At 46.0% G+C, this 24,817-nt stretch overlaps 1 protein-coding gene across 3 annotated transcripts; it reads left to right on the plus strand.

Moving 5' to 3' along the window:
- The first annotated feature begins 459 nt into the window (after window positions 1-459).
- Mapk6 (mitogen-activated protein kinase 6) lies at window positions 460-24,817 on the plus strand. Of its 3 annotated transcripts, none has more exons than XM_021631624.2 (6): window positions 460-597; window positions 13,813-14,987; window positions 16,788-16,932; window positions 19,077-19,241; window positions 20,624-20,825; window positions 22,492-24,817. In XM_021631624.2, exons 2-6 carry the CDS (start codon window positions 14,433-14,435, stop codon window positions 23,591-23,593), a joined length of 2,169 nt encoding a protein of 722 aa, XP_021487299.1. In that variant the 5' UTR covers window positions 460-597; window positions 13,813-14,432; the 3' UTR covers window positions 23,594-24,817. The 3 variants fall into 3 exon arrangements, with proteins under 3 accessions (XP_021487299.1, XP_021487300.1, XP_021487301.1); XM_021631625.2 differs by lacking the exon at window positions 460-597 and adding an exon at window positions 977-1,274; XM_021631626.2 differs by lacking the exon at window positions 460-597 and adding an exon at window positions 977-1,243.

The raw sequence follows: 24,817 nt of genomic DNA on the forward strand, positions 1-24,817 counted from the left end.
CTCCACTCTGCCGTCTGGGTTCCCTCAGGCCCCCTCGCCCCTTTCACCTCCCGGGATACAGCGGACGCTCCCGGAGGCGGAGGGCAGGCCCCGACGGCCCCGACGGCCCCGACCCCAGGAGCTTCCCTACACCGCGGGAGCTCCTCTGCCCAGCACCAGGCCTAGCGCGTTCGCCCTCGGCCTCTTCCTCCCGACAGCCTGCGGCCCGGCTGCCGTCCAGAGGCTCGCCCTGCCGGGTCACTCGGTGCGACGGCCCGGGCGGCGGTTCAGCTGAGGCCGGGGCATACCCGCCAGCAGGCCGCGTGCGGCCCCCGCCGCCCCCGCGGCGCTCGCAGTCACGGGCGTTGGAAATTCCGGCGCGTGCGGCCGGGCGGGGGCGGGGCCGCCGTGGAGTGAGCCTGTGACGCGAGGGGGCGTGCCGCGGCGAGGCCCCGCCTCCTCTCCGCGCCCTCTCTCGCGGGTCGGGGTTACATGGCGGCGACTGCGGCAAAGCGAGAGCCTCGGAGACGCCGCTGCCGCCAGCACAGCCGGAGACCTGAGCCGACCTTGGGGGCTGTCCGCGGGCCTCGCACTCTCTCGATGAGTCGGAGGAGTCCCGTGAGTGTGTGTGTGTGTGTGTGTGTCCGTCCGTGTGCGGGCCGGCGCGGGAGGGGGCGGCGGAGGGCCCGGCGGCGGCGCCGGCTCCCGCGTCCATTGTGTGTGACCCTCCGGGCGGCCGCCGCTCAACAAAGGCGCTTTTGTTCCGTGTGCCCGCTCGGCCCCGGCGGCGCGGCCGCCTGCGAGGGCCGGGTCCCCCGCGTGGGGCCGGCGGCGCGGCCGGCGCGCCCCTCCCACCCGGCACGCCCCTCGCCGGGGCCGCCGGCCGCAGGCATCGAGCAGGCCGGCCCCCGCCGCCTGCGCCGGGCTGTGTTGCGCGGGTTCGAGTCCCCGCCGCCCGCGCCCTGCTCCGCGGGTTCGAGTCCCCGGCGGCGCGCCGGCGAGGGCGGTGGTCCGGGAGCGCTTGGGGCTGCGGAGGCTTGCCTCCCGGGCTCGCCCGCCTCCCTAACGCTCCCCTGTCTCCTCCCCCCTCGCCCGCCCGGGTGACTCGGCCTCAGCTGACTCCCGGCCGGGCAAAGTCTCCGGCGCGTTGCGTAGCGCCCTGCCCGCCCCAGCCCTCAAGTCCGCCCAAGTTTGTGGCAGGCGGTCCACGCGGTGCCGGGGGCCGGCCTGAGACGGGGCTCCTGACATCTCCCCGGACGTTAAGGTGCGATCCGGAAAAACACCCAGATGAAAACGTACGTTACCGGTTCCGGGCCTCCTGGCCTGGAGCCTGTTCCCGCCGGGCTCGGGGAGTTGGCGTGGAGCGGAGGGCTGCTCGGCCGCCTTTTGTTCCCGCCCGGCATGGGCTCCCCGAGGCTCAGGTGCCCCGGGGTGGGCTGCGTGCGGCAGGCCCCCTGAGAGCGCTTCCGTGTCGTGACCCACCTTGAGAGTGGGAAAGGCGGGGCGGAGGGAGCCGGCGAGGGGGCGCTGGGAGGTCTCCTCACTGGGTCTCAACAGTCGGCGCTCGTTGCCGGGAGTCCCGGGGCAGTTAGGTTCTCAGCCTTAACTTTTTACGGACGGAGATGATTGTCAGAGCGGGGTGGCTGGGTGGGTGGGTGCGGGGAGCCCTCACGGGCCACCCAACGAAGAGCAGCCAGCTTCCGAACGACCCTCTAATTGTTGGCTATTCTAGCGTGTTTATTTTGGTAAAATTCGGCCCTAATTTAACGTTCCGTCTCTTCAGCATCGGAGGAAGTGTGTCGGAAAGAGCGACCCGAGGAGAGGAGAACGTAGGGTCTAAACAGGGTCCGGCCCGCAAAGGGTTTTTTGTTTGTTTGTTGAGACAGTCTCGCCACGTAGTTCGTCTCCGCTGGGCTCTGAGGATCGAGTCCCCTGCCTCGGCTTCCTGCTGGGTTTTAACACGTGTGCACCATTATGAGCTGCAGAGCTTCTTAGAGATGACACATTTTAGTGCTCAGAAATAATTTTGAATTGGGTAGAAAGAAGCACGTCTTTAGCGTGTGGTTGTTAAAAAAAACTGTTTGTAAGGTGCCTTAACATATATGTTGTATTAGTTAGTGTAATTCCATCATAAACCTTGCTTACTGATGTCCTAATCAGTAATTGTCTCGGAAGCTTGCCAGATTTTGTGTTGACTGTTTTATCGCTTCAGTATTACTGTTCAGGAAAAAAAAAGACCCTGGAAAAGGAAACATTGTTTGAAATCAGCTTTAAGCGAGGATATTTTGGAGTTTAGTCATTTGCAGAAGAGGATTGAAAAGCAGCCTGCCCACTTTCTGCGATTAAAAAAGAATCTGGAGAGGACTGACTTGAACATTTAGTATTGCAGTAGAAAAGACAACGGTGTTAATGACGAGCGTAAGAGCTGAGAGCGCTGCAGCATTTTACATAAGTTCGTGTAGGCATCGTGGGAACTCCTAACTGACAAACTAGTAGGCTTGCTGACTCAGGCTGCCCTGGGAAGGGGTCGGGGCCAGTGGGAGGAGGCTCGGCACTGCGAGTTTCCGGCCGAGTGGGGACTCTCCCTGCCCACAGCCGCTACTACGTGGCTTTTTTCTTTCTTTCTTTCTTTTTTTTTTTTTCATAGTAGTCTAAAGTGTTTCTGCCCATATCGCAATTCTCGTTTCTCTGAAGAATAGATTTTCTGGGAAAAAAAAAAAGTAATAGTTTCTTAACTTGCCTTTTAAGAGGATATCCACCATCCTGCAGAGGTACAATTGTATAACGCTTATTGAGAGAAAAGATAGTTAGTTGCTGGTTAGTTGCTGAAATTAAATGTTTGATACTAACAGGTCTTTTGGCTACTATTAAGAGATATTTGTTAGGAAGTTATCTATAAAGGACAGACAGAACAAACAGTTCAGTCTTGGTGGGACTTGACTGTTTCATTGATTATGTAAAAGTAGCTTTGTCTGGAAGGTATTGGTTTAAGTGTTGAACAAATGCCACCAGAGTTGAGTAGAAGCCGTTAAACACACTTTCTTGTGATATCTATGTATCTTCTGTATTTTAAAGTTATTATCATCATTCTGAGAGTTTTGCCTGCACACAGGTGTCTTTGCACCATTTGCCTGGTACCCTCAGAGAGGCCTGAAGAAGGAAGGCATTGGATCTCCTGGCAGTGGAGTCTCAGAGGCTTGTAAGCCGCCGTGTGGGTGCTAGGAATCAAATCTGGGGCCTCTGGAAGAGCAGCCAGTGCTTGTGACTGCTGAGCCCTGGCTCCAGCCCTGTGCATTTTCTATTTTAATAAAGACAGGTTGGAACAGGCATTGTTACAAGCCCTGTTTTTAATCATTTTGAAGAGAGAAACTGAATGAATAGTTCCAAATTTAGGACTTAAGCTGAGGCTTGGTGATAAAATAGATATTTGGACATATTTCATGGCCTGCATTTAACAGATTGGCTTAAAACAAGATTGCCAGAGGGCAGGTGGGGGTTGTGCTCACCTTTAAAGCCAACCCTCCTGAGTCGGAGCCCAGCAGAGCTGTCTGAGCAGCTAGCTAGCTGGTCGACCTGGAGAGTGCCTTACAGAGCCAGATAGTCAGGAGCCAGACAGTGAGACCAGCCTAAAACCACGACTGCCTGAAGGTGAAGGCTTGCTTCTTAAGTGAGGAAGTAAGTAGCCATCTCCCCACGCGTTTGTTATTTTCTCTGTCCTCTTCATTTTCTGAAAGTTGTTTGGGAAGTGTCCTGGGCTGTAAATGTATTGTGGATTTGATTAAGTCTATGGAGATATTTTGAAATTGCCTTACATGCTTTACACAGGTAATTTTATACTTAGATAAATTTTATACAAAGATAAATTCATACTTAGTATCTCCTATTAAAGGAAACAAGAATCTACAACTGATTTTGAAAGCATCCCATTACTTAGAAGTTGGGCGTGTGGGCTTTCTAAATGCAGGTAATTAACTGATGCGCATAATCAGGAGTTAGGAACCAGCTCTCTCTAAGGTTTGTGAGCCTGCCCTCCACTGCTCTCCAGTTCCTTGTTTGCCCTGCTCCTTTGGGTTCAGGGCCCCTGTTAAATGGGGAAGATGCCTCTAAAGTCATTTCTCTGTGACATTGTTGGCAGTACTCTGCCGGCCCTGGCAGGCTGTTTGTGTACTCTTACACTGTAACCTGCGTACAGTATCTGGTCTCGGTCAGTTTTATTGCTGAGTACTCAGACTTTACAAATATAAAATGACACTACTGTACCCTGGCTTTTTGCCAGCAAGCTGCTCATGTGAGCTGATGCCATGAAGGTGACAGTGACTCCCGCGAACCCAGCGTCACTCTTTTCTGTGAATCGTGTGTTTGGGAAAATATAGTATATCCTTCTGATAAGGCACCCCTTCCAATTTTGTTTTTGTTTTGTTTTTTGCTTTTTTTGTTTGTTTTTTGTTTTGTTTTTTTTTGAGACTGTTCTCTACACAGCCCAGCCCTGCCAAAAATGTGTTATCCTTCTGCCTTAGCCTCATGAAATTATAGGCATGTGACACCATGCTTGGCTGCTGGAGTTTGTTTGCTTTGCCTTTTTTTTTTTTTTTTTTTTTTTTTTTAAGTTTTATTGCTGGGTGTGGTGGCTCACACATTCATGCCCAGCATTTGGGTAATCCCAGCACTCAGGAGGCAGAGGCAGGTGGATCTCTGTGAGTTCAAGGCCAGGCTGGTCTACAAAGTGAGTTCAGGACAGCCAAGGCTACACAGAGAGAAACCCAGTCTTGAAAAAAATTGTTTTTATAATTTTGTTTTTGCATGTTCATGCCTGCACATAAGTGTGCAGGTGCCAGAGGAGGTTAGAAGAGGGTGTCAGATCCTCTGGTCCTGGAATTATGTGCAGTTATTAGCCTCCCAACTTGGGTGCTGGGACTCAAACTCTGGGCCTGTCCAGTAGCCTTTACCCACTGGGCCATCTCTCCGGCCTCCTGCTTTCTTTGCTGTTTTAAAAGACAGGATCTGAACAAGTTTGCTGGGCTGGCTCTGAACTCCTTGACTCAAGGGACTGCCTCCTCTGCTTCTGCAGTCGTTAAACCTTTATCTTTTAAACAAGTCAACCCTCTAGAAATTTGAATGTTTATGTAGTAAATCATTTGTCCTTCTTTTTTGTCAACTTGACAAAGTAATCATCTGGGAAGAAGACCCTCAATTGAGAAAACGCCTCCATCAAGTTGGCTTGTAGGCAAGTCTGTAGGGCGTTTTCTTGATTAATGATTTGTGTGGGAGGTCCCAGCTTACTGGGTGCAGCACCAACCCTGGGCAGGTGGTCCTGGGGGGTATAAGGAAAGCAGTTGGGGTTCTGGAGAGATTGCCCAGAGGTTAAGAGTACTGGTTGCTCTTTCTAGAGGTCCTGAGCAATTCCCAGCAACCTTATGGTGGTTCACAACCATCTATAGTGAGATCTGGTGCCCTCTTCTGGCGTGCAGGTGTACATGCAGACAGAACATTGTATACATAATAAATAAATCTTGAAAAAAGAAAGAAAAGCAGTCTCAGCCCACCATTGTGGTGTGCACCTTTAATCTCCCAGCATTCCCCAGTCAGAGGCAGGCAGATGCCCGAGTTCCAGACTAGCCTGGGCTACACAGTGAGTCTTTAAATAAATAAAACCACAAAGTACTCCCAAACAAACAAGAAAGCAGGCTCATTAAGCCGTGGAGAGCAAGCCAATAAATAGAGTTCCTGCATGGCTTCTGCTTGAGTTCCTGCCTCCAGGATCCTGCTTTGAGTTTATGCCCTGACATTTCTTCATGATAGATAGACTATGAGCAGTTAAAATTAAATAAACCCTTTCATCCCAGTTGCTTTTATCCCATGCTGTTTATCATAGCACTAGAAAGTAAATTAGTACATCAAGTTTTTTCTTTGATTTTCATTTAAATTCAGTGGTTTAAAAGTTGTTAGAATAATTAGTCAGATGAGGTGGCTCAGCAGGTGAAGGTGCTTGCTGAGCAAGCCTGGTGACCTGAGGTGGATCTCAGCAATTCATGTGAGGGTGACAGGACAGAACCGATTCCATAGCTGTCTTCTGACCTCTAATGTATGCACAGATGGAGGGATCGTATATACAAAAGTAACAAAGGTTTTAGGATCTAAGAACCTTAACATTTACTTTAAGGATTCTACCTCTGCAACCATAACACTACCCTCGAGTGTTTGAAAGGGTGGCATGGGCATTTTGCTGCAGCTGCATCATTTGACAGTTAAGTAAATTGAGGCCTGGTATGAACTAAGACCCTGTCACTTGGCGCTGGTTAGAGGTTCATACTGTTTGCTAATCCAGGCCCAGTGAATTAGAAGCTACATGTTAGCAAGATTCTCAGTGATTTGAATGCACTGCCAGTTGAAAGGTTCTGCTGAGAGAGACATGAATGGCCTTCGGCTACTTAGTGACTGGTTTGGGAAACCCAAGTCTTGTGTGTTGTTTTGTCTCCTAGCCCTCCTGAAAAAAAAAGTGAATTTAAAGGTGAGAATATAATCACTGTTGGTTAGAACTTGTGTGATGAAGGAGCAACATGGCTGTTCTGTTCACCTTCTGGGTCTGTGTGATAGGGCTGGAATATAGCTCTGTTTTGTGCTGTCCAGTGAGGGTGCAACTGGTCAGGGTGGTAATGAGTAAGTATTTGACAAGTGACTGATGCCCCTGAGAAATGAATATCTATCCATTTATCTATCTATCTATCTATCTATGCACCTATAGCTCTATATTCTGTCTATATTCTGTCACTCCTATGTCTGTTTTCAGGGCTGAACACTTGGTATTGAATAACCAACTCGTGTGCTCATTCCTGAGGAAGACTATTTCTCCCACTCCTATCTGTCTGTCTGTCTGTCTGTCTATCTATCTATCGTCTATCTAGCTATCATCTATATACCTATAGACAGGGTTTCTCTGTGTAGCCCTGGCTGTGCTGGAAATCGCTCTGTAGATCAGGCTGCCTTCAAACTCAGTGATCCACTTGCCTCTGCCTCCTGAGCGCTGGGACTAAAGGAGTCCAGCTCTGGCGTTCTGTTCTGTTCTATTCTGTTCTGTTTTTTTAGGTTGTAGTTGTAACCCTGGTGACTGGAGAGTAACTATGTTGCCAAGGCTGGCCTTGAACTTGGATCTTCCTGCTTCTGTCAGGTTACAGGCATGCACCACTGCACTTGGTTTTGTGTGGTGCTGGAGACCCAGGCTGGGGCTTTCTGTGTGTTAGGCAAACACTACCAACTGAGTTGTATTCCGAGCCTAATCTAGATGTTTGTGACTAAATAATAATGAGTCTAACTTTGGTAATTCTCTCTTTATGTACAAATTGAAGAGATGGTAGGATTTTTACTAACTTACTTTATGCCTAGATATTCTTTTAATGGATGTTAGAAAGCGGTGCCCTGTATCAAAAAGGATAATCTAAGTTGCAAGAATTTTTGCACATTTCTTCCTGTTTCTTTCAGTTGGATCCAAAATAATACAAATGAACAAGGTTTTTCTGAGTTACTCTGGTCAGTAGTAGTCTTGCCCTTGGCCTCATCTCCAGGTTTTGTTGGTTCTGGAGGTACCTGGCAGACTGGCCTGCTTGCTGTGCGCAGAAATGGGGAGGACTTAAGGGCACACTCAGAGAAGCAGTCGGTGTGGTGGCGCACGCCTTAATCCCAGCACTGTGAGAGTTCGAGGCCAGCCTGGTCTACAAAGTGGGTCCAGACAGCCAGGGCTACATAGAGAAACCCTATCTTGAAAAACCAAAAAAGAAAAAAGAAATTGCCTGGGAGATTATTAAAGCATACATCTGGGTATGTACGGGAGGGCTCTGATTTGATCTTAATCCCTTGATTGATTTGTAATTTGGTGGCATTTTTGGAAGCTGGTTAAAAGTGGGAGGTGGTCTTTGAAGGAAGTAGGTTATCAGGGACATGGCTTTGGAGTGATACCTTGCCCTGGCCCCAAACTCTCCTCAGTCTCCATAGGTCACTGCTCTGCCCTGTCTTGGACTCCATGATAGAATGACATTTTGAAATTGAGTCAAAATAAATAAATGCTTCTTTTAACCTGTTTTCAGGGTGTTTGGTCATTATGCTGTAAAAGTTTTTTTTTTTAAGCATGCAAATAGAAGCTTCTCACTGCAGAATCAGACTGGTGTGCCCAGATCTTCTCTACTGTACTCTGTGTGGCTGTATGGCATTACCTCAGTTTTGGGGGCATCTGGGATCTGTAAAATGAGGTATTTGTCACTAAGAGAATGCCTGGCACATAAATGAGACAGGGTAAATGCCGAGGTAGGCGCCTCCCTTCTGCTTGGCTCCTGTGTTCTGGGTGTGACCCTGGGTTTTGGTTCTCACCAAGCCTAATGCAGGCTCTCTACCGGTTGTATCCGCCCTGTGTGTTCTTGTTCTTGATTCCTTTTCTTGGGTTCCAAAGGCTTCTTTCTTCCCTGCATCATGAGTTTCACCTTCCTGCTAAGTGTCTTTTAGAATATGCAAATATGTTAGAGTTGTACAACATGGTAGCCACAGGTTGGCATTTTAATAATTCATGTTATTTTGTTAATTGGGGTTGAACACAAGACTTTGTGTTCGGTAAGCACAGTTTATCTTTGAGCTGCACCTATCACCAAAACCCAACTTTTTTGTTGTTAATTTTGAGACAGGGTCTCTCTGTGTAGCCTGGCTGTCCTAGAACTCACTATGTAGACCAGGCCAAGAGCTCACATAGATCCACTTGTCTCTGCCTCCCCAGTGCTGGACTAACAGCATTCCCCTTTAATTAATGGAAGTGAGTCTTTAGCTCTGTGATAAAATGCTTTGCTTCTCTAGCATGCACAAGGCTCAGGGTTCAATCCCTGGTACCATAAAAGCCAGTGAATGAGTGGATGGATGGATGGAGGCTTCAGTGGAGTCAGTCATATTGCAGTTTCTTAGTCACCAGCTGTGGCTTATGGCTACCCTGCAGGGCAGAATAGTGTAGACATCACAGAAAATTCTGTGAACCGTGGTAAGCTTTATAAACTCACATTCTTCTCTGGTGACAGCCTTGTTTCTCTGTCCCTCTTCTAGGCTTCTGTATCATTCCTGTGATGTCCACCCCTTAGTCTTTCTGTTCTTCCCTGATACACACTTTGTGATTGGCTTTAAGAGCCGTTCGTGTATGTATGTGTGTGTGTGTCCGTCCGTGTGTGTCCTATTGACGTGAATTCATTTGTGAGTTGGTGTTTTTTTCTTTTAATTTTGTTTGTTTTTTAATCTATTTTGGAAATGTTCTGACATGTATCTCTGAAGGCCCATTAGATTCCTGAACCTTGGAGTTCTCTGCTTCTAGCCCAGCTACTGGCTCCGTTGACTGTAGGAGCTATTCTCTTTCTTTCCCTTGCAGCCCATGTTTCCTTGGCTGAGCCTTAGGAGAAGAACTTGTTACTCTGAAGATGTGGAATACTGCAGAGGCTTTTATCTCAACTTCATGTCTTGGCCCCACTTTGAGAGGGGAGCTGCATTTGGGTTTTCCAGCCCCTTTTCTTTTGAGGATGGTCTCCATATGTAGCCTGGCTGCCACAAACTTGCAGTGGTCGTCCTTTCTGGGCCTCTCAGAGTGCTGGGCTTAGAGGTGCGGTTACAGCACGTATGACTTGCCTTTAGTCTTTTGTACTCACTAATAACCCATAGAAAAGGGCATGTGCAGGTCGGCCTCTGGTGTCTTCACATGCGGCCATTTAACTGTTCCTTAGAAGTTTGATTTCTCCTTAATCCTGTCAGTGGAAAATTCTGCTCTGCTTTGTTGCCAGGCACAAGGCAACCATGAAATGTTCTCTTCTGAAGGGCTTGACATTTTAATGAATCTTTTAAACTTTGTATTTATTTTATGTTTGGCTGTTTTGCCTGAATGTGTGCCCCACATTTGTGCCTGGTGTCTGGAGGTCAGAAGAGCTCACTGGCTCCCCTGGAGCGGAAGTTAAGGATGGAATTGTCTTTAGGACCTCCTGAGTGCTGGGCGAGGGCTTGACTGCAAAGCCATACTTCCAGTCTCTTTAACATTTTTTGAGATGGGTTTTGTTGTGTAGATCTTGAACTACTGATTCTCCTGCTTCAGCCTTGTGAGTAGGTGGGAATACAAGTTGGTGTGAGTCAGGGCATTGATTCTAGACAATTTTTGTAAGGTCCTGTACCAGAAACAGGCTTAGCTCAAGGCAGCAGTGGTCATTTTCACCTGAAGTTTGAGGAGGGTCCAGGTGGCTTAGACCCTGCTAGGGTCACAGTATGTGAAGGAAGGCCTGACTGACATGTGCTTTGGTGCTGCCTGGGCCTTCAGAGGCTGCTTCTGTGGTTATGGAGAGCACAGTTCTCTGACCCAGTCCGTCCTTCCACCTCCACACAGGAAAGGGGGAATGTAACAGGCTTAAGTGGTTTTTGCTTCTGCACTCGCAGGGGTTGAAAGCGTTTGCTTTTTCCTGTTGACAAGCGTGTTGACGTGTTCACGGTGGGGTGAGGCTCCTGAAGGAATGCCTGAAAGTGTAATGCTGGGGCTGTCCCCTCACAGTCTCCAGTGGCCAGGCTAGTCCTCTGATCCTGCAAAAACAGGAGAATAGGGCTTATCTCTCCCAAAACTTCTTATCAGCTCATTGGAAGTGCCATTTTGTTCATTCAGTACAGTTGATAGGGCATGTAAGTAACTGCCAGATGCTCTGCTCAGAAAACGCTGGTAAAACTGCCTTGTCTGAAAACCTCTTAATTTAAAGCAGACAGCCACCAGAGCAGGGGGAGGGCTGGTGTCTCGGGAGAGAATGAGTAGAGGCTCTGAAGAATAATAACCTTGGGAAGAATGGGAATGCTGTAGAAGAGAAGAAAGGAAGTAGGAAACAGCAGGAGTGGGAGTGCTCAGACTCAGGCTTTCTCTGAGTCAGGACCCAAAAGCAGGCTGTTTCTCTTGTTTCTCTCAGCTACAGTTTAATGTCTGAAGACAGTGCTGGCATGCTGTGAGCCTTCAGGATTCTCTGTCGGAATGAGATGTCTAGCTGGAAGAACTGACTCTTAGACTCTTAGAACTGTTCATGTCTTGGTTCTCTATGCTTCTGGGTCCTGATTGAGATAACACTTCAACTCCTTTGGGAGTGTCTGTGAGATGTGTGACCTGCTTCGGTCTGTAATAGGTTGGTAAATGTGACATGGGATGAGGCATGTAGCTACTAGTGTGAGCTCTGTGGTGTACCGAGTGTGGGTGCTAAGGTGGCATCTTCACTAGCTTAGATAACAAGTCTGTTGGATTGTGGCATAGTGATTTAAAATAAGTCGCCACATTTGGGGGTATCTGACCTATCCCAACTGCCCCAACTGACCTATCCCAACTGCCCCAAAAATCTGATGGGAATCCTTAGGCATCAAAGGTATCTGAAGAAGAATTGCTCAAATGTTTTGTGGTCCTGTGTTTGTTCCAGTGTTTCTTTAGTCTTAGGTCAATATGGCATCTTAGAAGCAAAGTCCAGCCAGGTATGATGGTGCAGAACTTTAATCCCAGCACTTAGTGAGTTCAAAGCCATCCTGGTCCACATAGTGAGTTCAGGCAAGCTGAGCTACATAATGAGGCTTTCTGTGGCCCCCTCGCCCCATGATGTCTTAGACAGGAGGAAGATAGATGATGGATGGATGGATGGATGGTAGCTAAGTACTGCTACTACATGAAACAAGTCTGTTAGGCCTTGATGTTTACTTAGCCAAGAGACTCTTGCTTTCTAGATGGTTCACCAATACTGGCTTCCACCTCTGGCCTCCTTGAGATCCAGCTCCTGAAAGGATAACTCTTCAGGTGACCCTCCCTTAGGCTGAGGAGCAAGGGCTTGCCTGTGGGCAGGCAGCTAAGTTGTGGCCTCCTATGCCCTGGGAACTCAGTAACTGGAGAGTCTGAGGCACTGATCACAGACAAGGGTGAATTTGATAACAATGCCATTGTACCAGCCGAGGAGACAGAGCAGTCTCACCCCATTCCTTCCCAGGGCGCTGAGCTCCAGTTAACACAGGCTGCTCACTTGACTCTGGGGAAGAGCGGAGTAGCCCAGTGGCTTTCAGAGGCTGTCACTGTGGACAGGTTAGGGGACTCCTTGACCCTGAGAAGCCGCAGTGTGCTTGCAGCTGTGTGTTCGTGCAGAGCTAGTTCTGCCTTTAAGGCTGTTAGCTCACAAGTCAGCTTGCACAGTACAGCCCTTCGAGACACTCCAGACCAGAGTTAGAACAGGAAGTCCAGTTCCTATAGCATGGGAGCATTACCAAAAACAAAACAAAACAAAAACCCGAATGAACAAACAACCCAACAACATAAAAAGAAAGCAGGCAGTTCTCAAGGAGCTTACCTGAAGGGAAAATAGTCGGGCCCAAGGGTGTTACTTGTTCATTTCTTCTTCGTGTGTTTATGCCATGGTGCTTTAAAGTTCTTTTACTGTTACTTATTTTTTATTTTCTGAGACAATCTCAGACTGGCTGGACTGAACTTGATATTTAAACAAGGCTGGCTTTGAACTCAGAGAGCCACCTGCCTCTGTCTCCTGAGTGTTGCATTACAGGTGTGGACTACCAAGCCCAGCTTTCTTTTACTATTTTAAACTAGTCTCAATAATCAGTTTTTGCCAGTTCTTTGTTTTTGTGGTTTAAAAAATATTTTTTTGCATTCCTCTTCAAACTTGATGTTAATGGAATATTAAAATGTTTTTTCAGGGCCTGAGCGATGGCTGTGAATAAAGTGCTTGCTGTGCAAACGTGAGAAACAGCCCAATGCTTAGCACCCATGTAAAAGCCAGGCATGGTGGGGCACACGAGCGTGCAGGCCAGCGCACCTCGCCTCCAGTTTGTCCAGGGGAAATGTTAAGGTAGTTTGAATTCCCTGGCAGCCAGTGGTGTCCATCCCACGTGAGCTGCCCACTCTTGACCAACTTCGGAGCGTGCTCTACAAGTCCATTCTGTGTTGCGAGGCTTTGTGTCCTGGGTGCCAACACAGTTGATCGATAGTGACATAGTGCTCCAGCTATGAAAGTGCTGCTAGAATTTTACCTTTCAAGAGAATTTTACTTGTAAATAGTTTTATAAATATGAAGATGCTGGGTGTGGTGGCACGTGCCTTTAATCCCAGAGGCAGAGGCAGGCAGATCTTGGTGAGTTCAAGGTCAGCCTGTTCTACAAAGTGAGTCCAGGACAGCCAGAGCTCTGTTACACAGAGAAATCCTGTCTCAAAAAATAAAATAAAAAATTATGAAGTTTCCCATACTGGTTGGCATTTCATGTGGTGTGTGTGTGTGTGGTGTGTGTGTGGTGTGTGTGCATACCTTTTTGTGCAAACAGATGCCTGTGTGAATGCAGAGGTCAGAAGAGGATGCAGAGCATCCTGTTCTATCATTCTTTGACTTACATCCCTGAAAAGGTCCAGCAGTCCTCCTGACACAGTGCTTTTTACACGGGACTAAGGAGTTGAGCTCAGGTCCTGATATTTGCACACCAAACCTTCTTACTCACTGGTTCCCTGGTTGCCATTTCTGAAATGCCAACCTGATGAGCCTGTTCCAGAGAATTCAGTGCTGTGAACTCTGGGAAACCTACACTTGACTAAGTAAGTGTGATGAACCATGATGAATGGGTTGAGGGAGAGACAGAGATGGAGAGACTTTACACTGTAGCCCAGGCTGGCCTGGAGCTCCAAACAATGCTCTTTCCTCGGCCTCCCCAGATTCACAGCATATGGCACCATGCCTGCTCTAGGCCTTCCCTACTAAATGCCTCACTGCTGTGTGGTACAGAAACGGAGTGTTTTCTCCAGTGGTGATTTCTCTTTTTTTTTCCTCTCAGGTTGTATCAGAGTAAGATGGACGGTAGCTTTGATTGTGATTGTGGTGAGCTGGAGCCACCTGATCACTAACAAGAGCCGCCTGTCAGCCAACATCACCAGGGCTTCCTGTTGAAGTACAGCAACGAAGGAAGAGAGGAAGCAAAGGGAACGAGTGCTTCCCAGCGCCTTAGGATGCTGCTCAGGACCAGTCCAACACTGAATGTATCTGCACTGTGAGAGGATGTCCATGGGGGCCTGCCGGGTGCATATTTATTCACAGTTTTGTCCCATGTTAAGTCAGTTAGCATAGTAAATCTGAGTGCATAGTATGTCATTTCATTCCGTTTGAGTTTCTTGAGTGTTTTCTTTAAATGTCTGCAGAGTTGCTGCCCTTCCTTGAACTATGAGCACTGCAATCTTTTTAATTCTCAGTATGAATAGAGATTTTTGAGCTTTAAGTCTGAGGGGAACTCAGCGGGCCTGGTTGGCGTCTGCAATGAACATCAAGAGACCATCGTGCTGTGGAGACGTAATTGTTTTTCCCCCTTTTTGAGAGATCTTTCCTTTTGATGCCAGTTTTCTTCCTTGTTTACACAAGTTCAACAATTTGAAAGGAAAAGGCAATTGTAAGGGTTTCAAAATGGCAGAGAAATTTGAGAGTCTCATGAACATTCATGGTTTTGATCTGGGCTGTAGGTACATGGACTTAAAACCATTGGGCTGTGGAGGCAATGGTCTGGTTTTTTCTGCTGTAGACAATGACTGTGACAAAAGAGTAGCCATCAAGAAAATTGTCCTCACTGATCCCCAGAGCGTCAAACATGCTCTCCGTGAAATCAAAATTATTAGAAGACTTGACCACGATAACATTGTGAAAGTGTTTGAAATTCTTGGTCCCAGCGGAAGCCAGCTAACAGACGATGTGGGCTCTCTGACGGAGCTGAACAGCGTCTACATTGTTCAGGAGTACATGGAGACAGACCTGGCGAACGTGCTGGAGCAGGGCCCTCTACTGGAAGAGCACGCCAGGCTCTTCATGTATCAGCTGCTGCGCGGGCTCAAGTATATTCATTCCGCAAACGTGCTGCACAGAGATCTCAAGCCAGCTAACCTTTTCATTAACACTGAAGACTTGGTGCTGAAGATAGGTGACTTTGGTCTGGCACGGATCATGGATCCTCATTACTCCCATAAGGTATGTGGGAAGCTATCTTTACCCAATTTTTAAACTGATGTTTCTCTTCCTGATGCAGGTCTGCTTTCATTCATAGTCTGTAGGCATCGAATTGAAGGTGAAGTGGACCCCTGCTTAAATACAGCTTCCTCAAAGTGCATGGCTGTGTGTTAGTAGTGAAGTTCTGAAGTGTCCACTGTCTTGGTTTTTAAGATTGGGTCTTGCTGTATAATCATGCTGCCTTGGACTTTGGTGTAGTCTAGGCTAACCTCAGTCTCACTGTCTTCAGCCTCTTAAATATTGGGATTTCAAGCATGTGCTGCCATATAGAGTTATTTATTGTAATTGAAATTTTTATTTATTTCAAAGTAGAATATATTTTTATGGAGTCTGTGTCCTAATTGAAAGATAGAGAAACTTTACCAACTTTTAAGTTTTCCTTTTGATGATGCTATACTGCCCTATACTGTACTGTAGGCTATACCTCCTTTAAATGGAAGTTAGTTTGAAATTTAAATTTACATGAACAACTGGCAATTAAATGCAGGCAAAATACAGTCACCTCATAGCAACTTCCCTTTTTAAGCAACACTTTTTTGATATAAGAACTTTATAGTGTTTTCCTAGCGAAACTCTGGCTTTTAAATAAATAAAATAAAATTTTATTTTAAATAAAATCTTAGGTAGAATCTTACAGTTTAACATATAAAAAGTAAGCTAGGCATGGTTGTGCATTATCTTTAATTTAATCCCAGCACTCAGGAGGCAGAGACAGGTGGATTTGTGTAAGTCAAGACCAGTCTGATGGTCTACACAGTGAGTTCAGGCAAACTAGAACTACACAGTAAGACTCTGTCTTAATAAGTAAAATAAAAAAGTAGAACTGAATTGGTGACAAAGAACCCCTGAGAGCAAGTCCTGTTACTTGGCATTCCAAACCAAGCCATGTCTGAAAAAAATCTTTGTTAATGCATGATGTCTTGCTGGATATCGTCACTCCATTCAAAAAAGAGCTGGGGGTGGTGGTTGGGGAGACAGCTAGATGGCTTAGCAGAAAGGCTCCTTGCAGTAAAGCAAGCCTGATGACCTAGTTCAGTCCCTGGAACTCACACTGTCGAAGAGAATGGATTCTTCCAAGCTGTTCTCGGACCTGGACACTTGTACTGTGGTGTGTGGTTGCTGGCAGTCTTCCCTCCTCCCTCACCCATGCAGATTAATAAACAACCTTTGACAGAGGTTGAGTCCCTGCTGCACACAGTGAGGTTTGGACAGTGCCCTGGAAGGAGCCACACCTAGACCTTTACTTGTAGCTCTACCTTCAGCCTGTGGGTTCACCTAGGCAGTGTCCTTAAGCAGGCCTCTGCCCTGCAAAACAGTAGCCACCAGGAAAGTGTCTCAGTGTTCTGAGGGCGAACAAGGCCCTCTGGACACAGGTCAGGAGTGGGTTGGGGGTGGAGAATCTGGTCTCTCTTCGTGATAACTAGGAGCTTCGGTGCTATCTCTCTCACCTTTCCCTCAGACCCAAAGCAGGCCTGCTCCTTAAGTGTGTTAAAACTTGGAGTGAACATGTTTCTCTTCTGAAACAAGTTGAACTTGACCTAGAGTTGGCATTAAGGCCTTAATGGTGAATTTCCTGCACTTTTTGTGATAGTCATCCGAGAGATGGCTATCTCTTAGGGAATGTTATGGCCTCTGGATGGTAAGAGCCTTGAAGGAAGGCTTAGAACGCAACAGTAGTAATTGAGAACTTGATGGCTTTTTTGGAGGATTCTTCCCCTCTCTAAAATGAAGGGTATTGAAGTCTGTGTGTTTCTTTTCCAGGGTCATCTTTCTGAAGGATTGGTTACCAAATGGTACAGATCTCCACGGCTTTTACTTTCTCCTAATAACTATACTAAAGCCATTGACATGTGGGCTGCAGGCTGCATCTTTGCTGAAATGCTGACTGGTAAAACCCTCTTTGCAGGTCAGTATTCTGTGGAAAAAGTGGATCAGAGGTCATTTTGCATTTATTCCTAAGGCAAGCCGCTGTAAGATTTCAGAGAACTTCTATAGTCTGGAATACTCAAATGCAAAGATGAAATGGTGTTTCTGTTGCTAAGAAATGAGAACATTTACTCACATACTCAGTTGCTCTATTGTTTAGTTAAACTGGTGTTCTATTATGTGCCAGCTTATTTCTAAACTTCAGTGTTTTATGGATCCAGGCTCTTTGTTGGCAAACTGTGTTACATCGTATCTGATTTGCATTAGTCATTTCCTGGCGAATTCACTGTTGAAAATCCGACAGATTTCTGTTGTCCCCCTTCTCCAGGTTTCCTTTGGACAGTGGGGGTGTCCTCAGTGTGGAAGCTGTTATCTTAAAAGAGCAAGGAAAAAGCCAGTATGTTTTAAGGAAAACACACCCAATTCACATACCATACAGTCTCCTCCTTTAAAATGGGTGTTTTGGCTGGTGCTATGGCTCAGTGTTCAAGTACTCTTGGAGCCTCCAGTTCAAACCCCAGTACTGCTCAAAATTATATGTGTGGTTCATTGTGTTTGTGTTATATTTGTGTGGTTGTGTCTGGTTGTAGGACATCTCCATCCTTCTGGAGATAACCTCTGACAGTAGTTGTTTCCGTTTCCCCGGCTCCTGCATCCGCTCATCTACTTTTTGTCTGTGGATTGCCTATTCTGGACATTTCATGTGGATGAAGCCATCCATGCATTGGGCTTTTGTGCTAGTGCTTTAGAGGTTCAGTCACGTGGTGCTTGGCAGGGTTTCACTTGGCCTATGCTGGAATGTGTGCCCTGTGTGGGTGTGGGCAACATTTTGGTTCGTCGTCAGTTGGTGGGTGTCAGGTCTCCACTCTTTTGGCTTTTGTGAACAGTGGTGCTGTGGACTTTTGCGAGCATGTCTTCAGTTCTCTTGGGCACGTGTATGCAGGCACAGGCCCGCTGGGTGATGCATGGTAGCAGGCTGACTTTTGAAGGGTGGACCACTTCCTCAGGTGGCTGTGTGCATCCCCAGCGGCTGCCAAAGCGGGAAGGCCCCTTTCTACACACTCTCAGCCGGCGCTTTAAAGAAGTGTCTTTGTTGACTGTGACCATCAGTGGGTATAAGAAAGTATCAACAGTATCTCAGTAGCTTACTGACTCTTGTTGGTGTAGGCTCTTACACCAGGGCCTCCTGCCTCAGCCTCCTGCCTGCTAGAATTACAAGTGTGAGCTACCATATCCCATTTCTTCCTGGCCTTTTTAATATCTTTGTAGAATGTCCAGATCCTTTACTTTTTAATTGGATTGTCTTCCATATTTATAAGATTTTTTTTACACACTGTGGACATGGAGTCTCTTATCAGAATTTATATTTTCTCCTATACTGTGTGCACTGTCTTTTCCTTTTATCACAGTGTCTTTTGAAGCACAGAACATTTAGTTCTGATGAAGGCCAACTGATTTGTCTTTAGCGTTAGCGTGTCTGGGAAAACTTGTTCTCTACTTTAAGGTCAAAATATTTGCTCCCATCTTTTCTTCAAAGCATTTTATAATTTTAGCTTGTTTTTTGAGACAGAGTTTCTATGTATATCCTTGACTATCCTAGAACTCATATTGTAGACCAGGCTGGCCTCGAACTCACAGAGATCTGCCTGTCTCTGCCTCCCCAGTGCTGGGATTAAAGGTGTGCACCACCACCGTCCTCCTGCCTAGTTTTAGCTTTTTACATTTAGATCAGGACTTATTTTGGGGGGGTGTTTGTGTGTAGTGTATTTTGCTCGTGGATGTTCAGTTGTACCTGAACCATTTGGTGAGAAGGTTTTTATTTACAAATTGAATAATGAGACACCTTTTTTGTGGGGGAGGGGAAGAGTTGACCATAAACATGAACTGCATTAATGAATCACCCATAAACCTGAGCTACCTTGTGATCGCTCCTCAGAAGTCGTGCAGTGTCATTTCAGCTTTACCTTAGGCTTTAAAGCAGGTCTGCAAGGACAACTAGACTCAGTACAGGGGGCCACTGACTTTTTGAAGGGAAGAATAGCAAAGACTTTGTGTGTATTTATTGCCGGAAAAGTGGCCAGTGTGGGTGTTTGTTTACACTGCTGGTGTGTTGCTTTCACCCAGGTGCACATGAACTTGAACAGATGCAGCTGATCTTAGAGTCTATTCCTGTTGTGCATGAGGAAGATCGGCAGGAGCTTCTCAGCGTGATTCCAGTTTACATTAGAAACGACATGACTGAGCCACACAAACCGCTAACTCAGCTGCTTCCGGGAATTAGTCGAGAAGGTATTGCGATTTGAGAGTAACCGCTTGGGCTCCGTGGGGGCTTTAGCTTGCGTCCCTTTTGAGTTGTCTGTAGTTGTTGAGGTGGATCCAGGCCTTTAGCTCAGGCATTCCCCTTTTGACCTGGCCCTTAGGCTTTATTTCTTCGCTGTCCTGGAATTTAGAAACTACACCTGTCCCTTGGCTCTAAACCCATTTCCAGTTTATCTTCCCCCTACTGTGGGTTAGCATACCAGATGACTGGTTTTCCATTAGCTGCAGTGGAGTTCTCTCAGTGTTTACACTAACCAGGAATGCCTAGGAATGTAGGACATACTTTATTAAAATTATTTTATGAGGCTGTACAGATGGCTTAGGGGTTAATAATAGCGCTGGCTCTTCTAGAGGACTGAGGTTCAATTCTCAGCACTAGTGTGGTGGCTTGCTACTGTCGGTAATTTTCACCCCAAGACCTCCCTGGGTATCAGGCATGCATGTCATACACAGACATACATGCAGGCAGAGCACCCATACATAAAAAGGGAAAAACAAGCTATATCCTAAAATAAAACCAAACAACCACTTGAGTCTTTAAAAAAATTGTCAGCTTTCACCGTGTGAGTTCAGAGGATCAAACTCAGGTTGTTGGGCTTGGCAGTAAACACCTTTACTCATTGGCCTAAATTTTAGGTATAAAAACAATTGAGTCAGAGGAATGCAGAGATCTTCATGGCAAGGGAAAAAAAGAGCAAAATGCAAGCAAAATGTTTTTGACCACATATTAATCCAAGGGAACAATGTATTGGAACTGGGAGTGTGAAGTGCTAGATGTGAGTTTGTGCAATCTTGAATATTATAGAAACTTGGTGAGAATCAAAAGTAACATCAACTGTTAAGATAGTTCATCTCTGTGGAACGATATATTCAAAAGTCTTAACTCTGTAGTAAGGTAGCTTTTTTGAGAAAAGGAAAAAATAGTTAAATGTGACTTTGGCTCAGTAGTATACCGATTGCTTAGCGTGCTCAGGCCTTCTGGTAACCCCCTCGTGTCATCCTGAGTGTGTATACTTCTGTGCACGCACACACGGCGCTGTCAGAATCCCATAGTCAGGTTATACAGTCCACCTCTGGGCTGGCGCTCAGTGGCAGAGAGCCTGCTTGGCGTGCAGGAGACTCTGGGCCTAGCCCTCAGCACTGAAAGCAGAGGGTTACCAGACCTTCGTCTCCTTTATACCTTTGTATTGTCAGCTCCTGACGTTAAGTGTGGTGCATCCAAGCTTGTAAAGTGGCTACTGCTGTGAAAATGGGCACCACCATGCCAAGCTAGACACATTGTTTTCAGTGAGGCTGCTGGTTGGCGTCTTCAGGTGAATAGTCTGTCTGTAAACCTCTCGTCCTCCCCTCAGCACTGGATTTCCTGGAACAGATTCTGACGTTCAGCCCCATGGACCGGCTGACAGCAGAGGAAGCGCTTTCCCATCCTTACATGAGCATCTACGCTTTTCCAACGGATGAGCCCATTTCAAGCCATCCTTTCCACATAGAAGATGAAGTTGATGATATTTTGCTTATGGATGAAACACATAGTCACATTTATAATTGGGAAAGGTAAATTCTTTCTAAGTTAGAAAAACAACTATTGAGTTTTTACTGTGCCATATGTTGTGTGCTTTATGTTTATAGATGTGTTACCATTTTAATAATGCTGCCTTTGGGGTTGTGTTAAGTCACTTTTTATTAAATAGCTCTCTTGGAATTTAGCACTAGGTACTGGTGAAGAAATGTGAGAACACTGCTATTTTAAGATGCTTGAAAATCTGACTTTAAATTACTGATTTTATAAACTCATTCAAAATTTTTTAGAAATTGTTTTAATTACACGCCTAATCTTTTTTATGATAGGAATAAAACCTGGGGCTTGGTGATAAACATGCTCTTTACAAAGCCTGGATCTAGGTATCTCAATGTCTGAATAGAAATTTTTTTTTATTTCTTAAACATGTGATAGTTATTTTCTAGATGATGTAAAATTTTAGACTAGATTCATGAAAGGGCCTGTGTGGTCTAATACTGTGGATAGAATGGGTAATACCCGCTAAAGTACTTCTTTCCTTAGCCTCCTTTTGGTATTTCTGAATTTCTGGGCATGTTAAGCTGTATCATCCTGCTTTCGGTGGGGTGCTATAACAGCCTGTAACAGTTCACCAGGGTCAAGGTCTTCAGGGGATTTGATTGTTAGCCAGGACTGAGAATCACAAATGAGATTTCACTTCTCATGTTTGTGTTTTAAAAGAAATGGTTAAGCTGAACACAGTGACACCTGCTCTCAAGGTGAGATCTGGTCATTCTGGCTGCAAGGCCAACAAAACAGAGGGAGTTGAAGCACTGTGTTTCTCCCCTTAATGTTGAGGTGTTTGTATGCTCACCGCATCTGCTAGCTGTCATTTTCCATCCCCTAAACCCAGCTCAGTATACCCAGGTATTTCCTCACCTGTACATTCTTTAGTGTACTTAAGTCACCAGCATCTCTGAGTCCTTCCTGTCCTCCAGCCTCTGTTGCTGTGCCACTCTGCCTCCCTTTGGCTGTGGTGTAGTTGCCTTACTGTGCTGTGTCAGTACACAGAAACAGCACGTACACACAAACATACCATGATGACAGATTCCAGCCAGCCTTCCCCTCACTCCTCAGCTACCTTGTTATCAGTGGTACCAAGGTTTGTAAAATACCTGCTTGCAGTTGGAGGTACAGATTTGGGGCACGTGAGTGAAACTGGTTGCGGGGTTGAATTATAGATATGCCATCGTCCTAGATAATTACCTGTGGATAAGAGTACAATAGAGAGCAAAGGCTGTGAATGAGAAGTGGCAACTCATCCTGCTTAAGAATGGAGGACCTGGCGTTCCTTTTGAACTTGGTACGCTGTATGCAGTCACCAGATTGCCTTCTGGTGCTTTAAATAGTAACACGGCTTCTAGGTGAGGATGATAAACCCTGGCGAGAGAGACCGCTCCTGGCTTTCTCTCCTCTTACCCCTTATAGACCCGGCACAGTGCTTTTAAAGGCACTCATTCGGAGCTGGCCCTGAAACATCCACCTCTAGACCAGTATTGGGGAGGCGGAGGCAGGATGATTGCAAGCGTGAGGTCAGCCTGGCTACATAGTGAGACTCTTAAAAACTAAGCCAAACAAAAAGCACTCTGTATTTCCACAGAGAGCACACTGTGCATTTGGAAATGAAATCACCACATGGATTAATGCCTGTGTTTTCTTCAGGTATCATGATTGTCAGTTTTCCGAGCATGACTGGCCTATTCATAACAACTTCGATATAGATGAGGTTCAGCTTGACCCAAGAGCTCTGTCTGATGTCACCGATGAAGAAGAAGTTCAAGTTGATCCTCGAAAATACTTGGATGGAGACCGAGAGAAGTATCTAGAGGATCCCGCCTTTGACACTAGCTACTCTGCTGAGCCTTGCTGGCAGTACCCAGATCACCACGAGAACAAGTACTGTGATCTGGAGTGTAGCCACACCTGTAACTACAAAACAAGGTCGCCATCATACTTAGATAACCTGGTGTGGAGGGAGAGCGAGGTTAACCATTACTATGAGCCCAAACTTATTATAGACCTTTCCAACTGGAAAGAGCAAAGTAAAGAGAAGTCTGATAAGAAAGGCAAGTCAAAGTGTGAGAGGAACGGATTGGTGAAAGCGCAGATGGCGCTGGAGGAAGCGTCCCAGCAGCTGTCTGAGAAGGAGAGGGAGAAGAGCCAGGCCTTTGACTTTGACTCCTTCATCGCAGGGACTATTGAGCTTAGTTCCCAGCATGAGTCTGCAGATGTAGTTGACAAGTTAAATGACTTGAATAGCTCTGTGTCCCAGCTAGAACTGAAAAGCTTGATCTCCAAGTCAGTCAGCCGAGAGAAGCAGGAAAAGGGAATGGCTAATTTGGCTCAGCTGGAAGCCTTGTACCAGTCCTCTTGGGACAGCCAGTTCGTGAACGGTGGGGAGGAGTGTTTCCTCATCAGTCAGTTCTGTTGTGAGGTCAGGAAGGATGAACACGTGGAGAAGGAGAGCACATACACCAGCTATTTGGACAAGTTCTTTAGCAGGAAGGAAGATTCTGAAATGCTAGAAACTGAGCCGGTCGAGGAAGGGAAGCGTGGGGAGAGAGGACGGGAGGCAGGCCTTCTGAGCGGCAGTGGGGAGTTTCTCCTGAGCAAGCAGCTAGAGTCCATAGGCACCCCGCAGTTCCACAGTCCAGTGGGGTCTCCACTCAAGTCCATCCAGGCCACGTTAACACCTTCCACCATGAAATCTTCCCCTCAAATTCCTCACAAGACATACAGCAGCATTCTGAAACATCTGAACTAAACACTCAGCAGACATTTCTTTGTTCTTCATGAAATGTATTGTGTCTTTTTTATCACTAATGTTTTAAGTCATTTTTTTACTTGAATCAGAAGGTGTCATTAATTTGCAAGGATTTTTCTTAGGTCTCGGTTTGTAAAACGCAGACTTTTTTTCCTACATGTGAGTTAGTCTTCATTTGAACTGGCATGTCATTTGCACACAGAGACTAGAGGAAAACAATGCAGTGCAGGAGGAGACGAGATGCGCTAGGATGAATACATTCTCATAGACCAGTGACCTGCTTTACGGGAAACAAAACCTCGCCTTGAAACTTACACAGTGAGACTGTACATAATTGCATGAAAAGATCTATTTTTTTCCTGAAACATTTTTCATTCATTAGTATTTTCAAGTTTTTCATACTGTACACATTTCTTAAGAGACACATGATACCAGCAGCAACTGAAAACGAATGCCGAATTTGGTACACATGTGTTATCTACCTCAAGGTAACAAAAGTATGTGGCGAAACATAAACCACCCATAGTGCTCCACGGCATATGCACTTCTATCTAGCCAGCGTTGATCGTAGTAAACTATTGAGACTCGTTCACCATTTATAAATGTCCTGGTATTCATTCTTTATAGTGAAGTGTTAATACATCACATCTTATTTATTTTTAGCAAATCAGTATATTTTCTGTATTTAATTATAAAAGTTAACTTAGTTCTAAGTTTATTTGCAACTGCCCTTTTTTCCATTTGGCACTCTGGTTTGTTGCCTGCCAAGCTGATGGGGTGATGTCAGCTTGCCCTGAGGCTGTCCATGTACGTTAAGCAAAGTACTCACTGTGTATAGGAATCTGTATTTTGGAGGTGCTTGATCTATCTACAAAGAAAAATTAGGAATTTATTATAAAATGCTCCTAGAAGTCTTAATTGTGTTTATTTTTTAAAAACTTGTAATGTTAGACTTGTGTGCATGGAAGTAATTAAGGTACATCATTATTGTAGTTTAAACATTGTACATGATAAGCCTTCCCCCGCCCCCGTTTTTACTGTATGTTTTTATTGAATGATCTATTTCCCATCCCTAGGCAAGCATGAATAAAATTAGGTTAAATGTAGCATGTCACTTCTCGGTCTTTCAGAGTTTGTTTTATCTGTTTTCTTTTGCTGAATCCTGTCTGTATCTTTGGTTATCCTGTTTGAAGGAAAAAGACAAATAAAGATGGCCAGCAGGTA

Source organism: Meriones unguiculatus, chromosome 6 (genome assembly GCF_030254825.1).
Source record: "Meriones unguiculatus strain TT.TT164.6M chromosome 6, Bangor_MerUng_6.1, whole genome shotgun sequence".
Taxonomy (NCBI): Eukaryota; Metazoa; Chordata; class Mammalia; order Rodentia; family Muridae; genus Meriones; species Meriones unguiculatus.

Coding starts and splice junctions, on each gene's coding strand:
- Mapk6 (XM_021631624.2), top strand. CDS start 14,433: ATGGCAGAGAAATTTGAGAGTCTCATGAACATTCATGGTTTTGATCTG. Junction 14,988..16,787: donor ATCCTCATTACTCCCATAAG/GTATGTGGGAAG, acceptor TTTCTTTTCCAG/GGTCATCTTTCTGAAGGATT. Junction 19,242..20,623: donor TCCGGGAATTAGTCGAGAAG/GTATTGCGATTT, acceptor TCCTCCCCTCAG/CACTGGATTTCCTGGAACAG.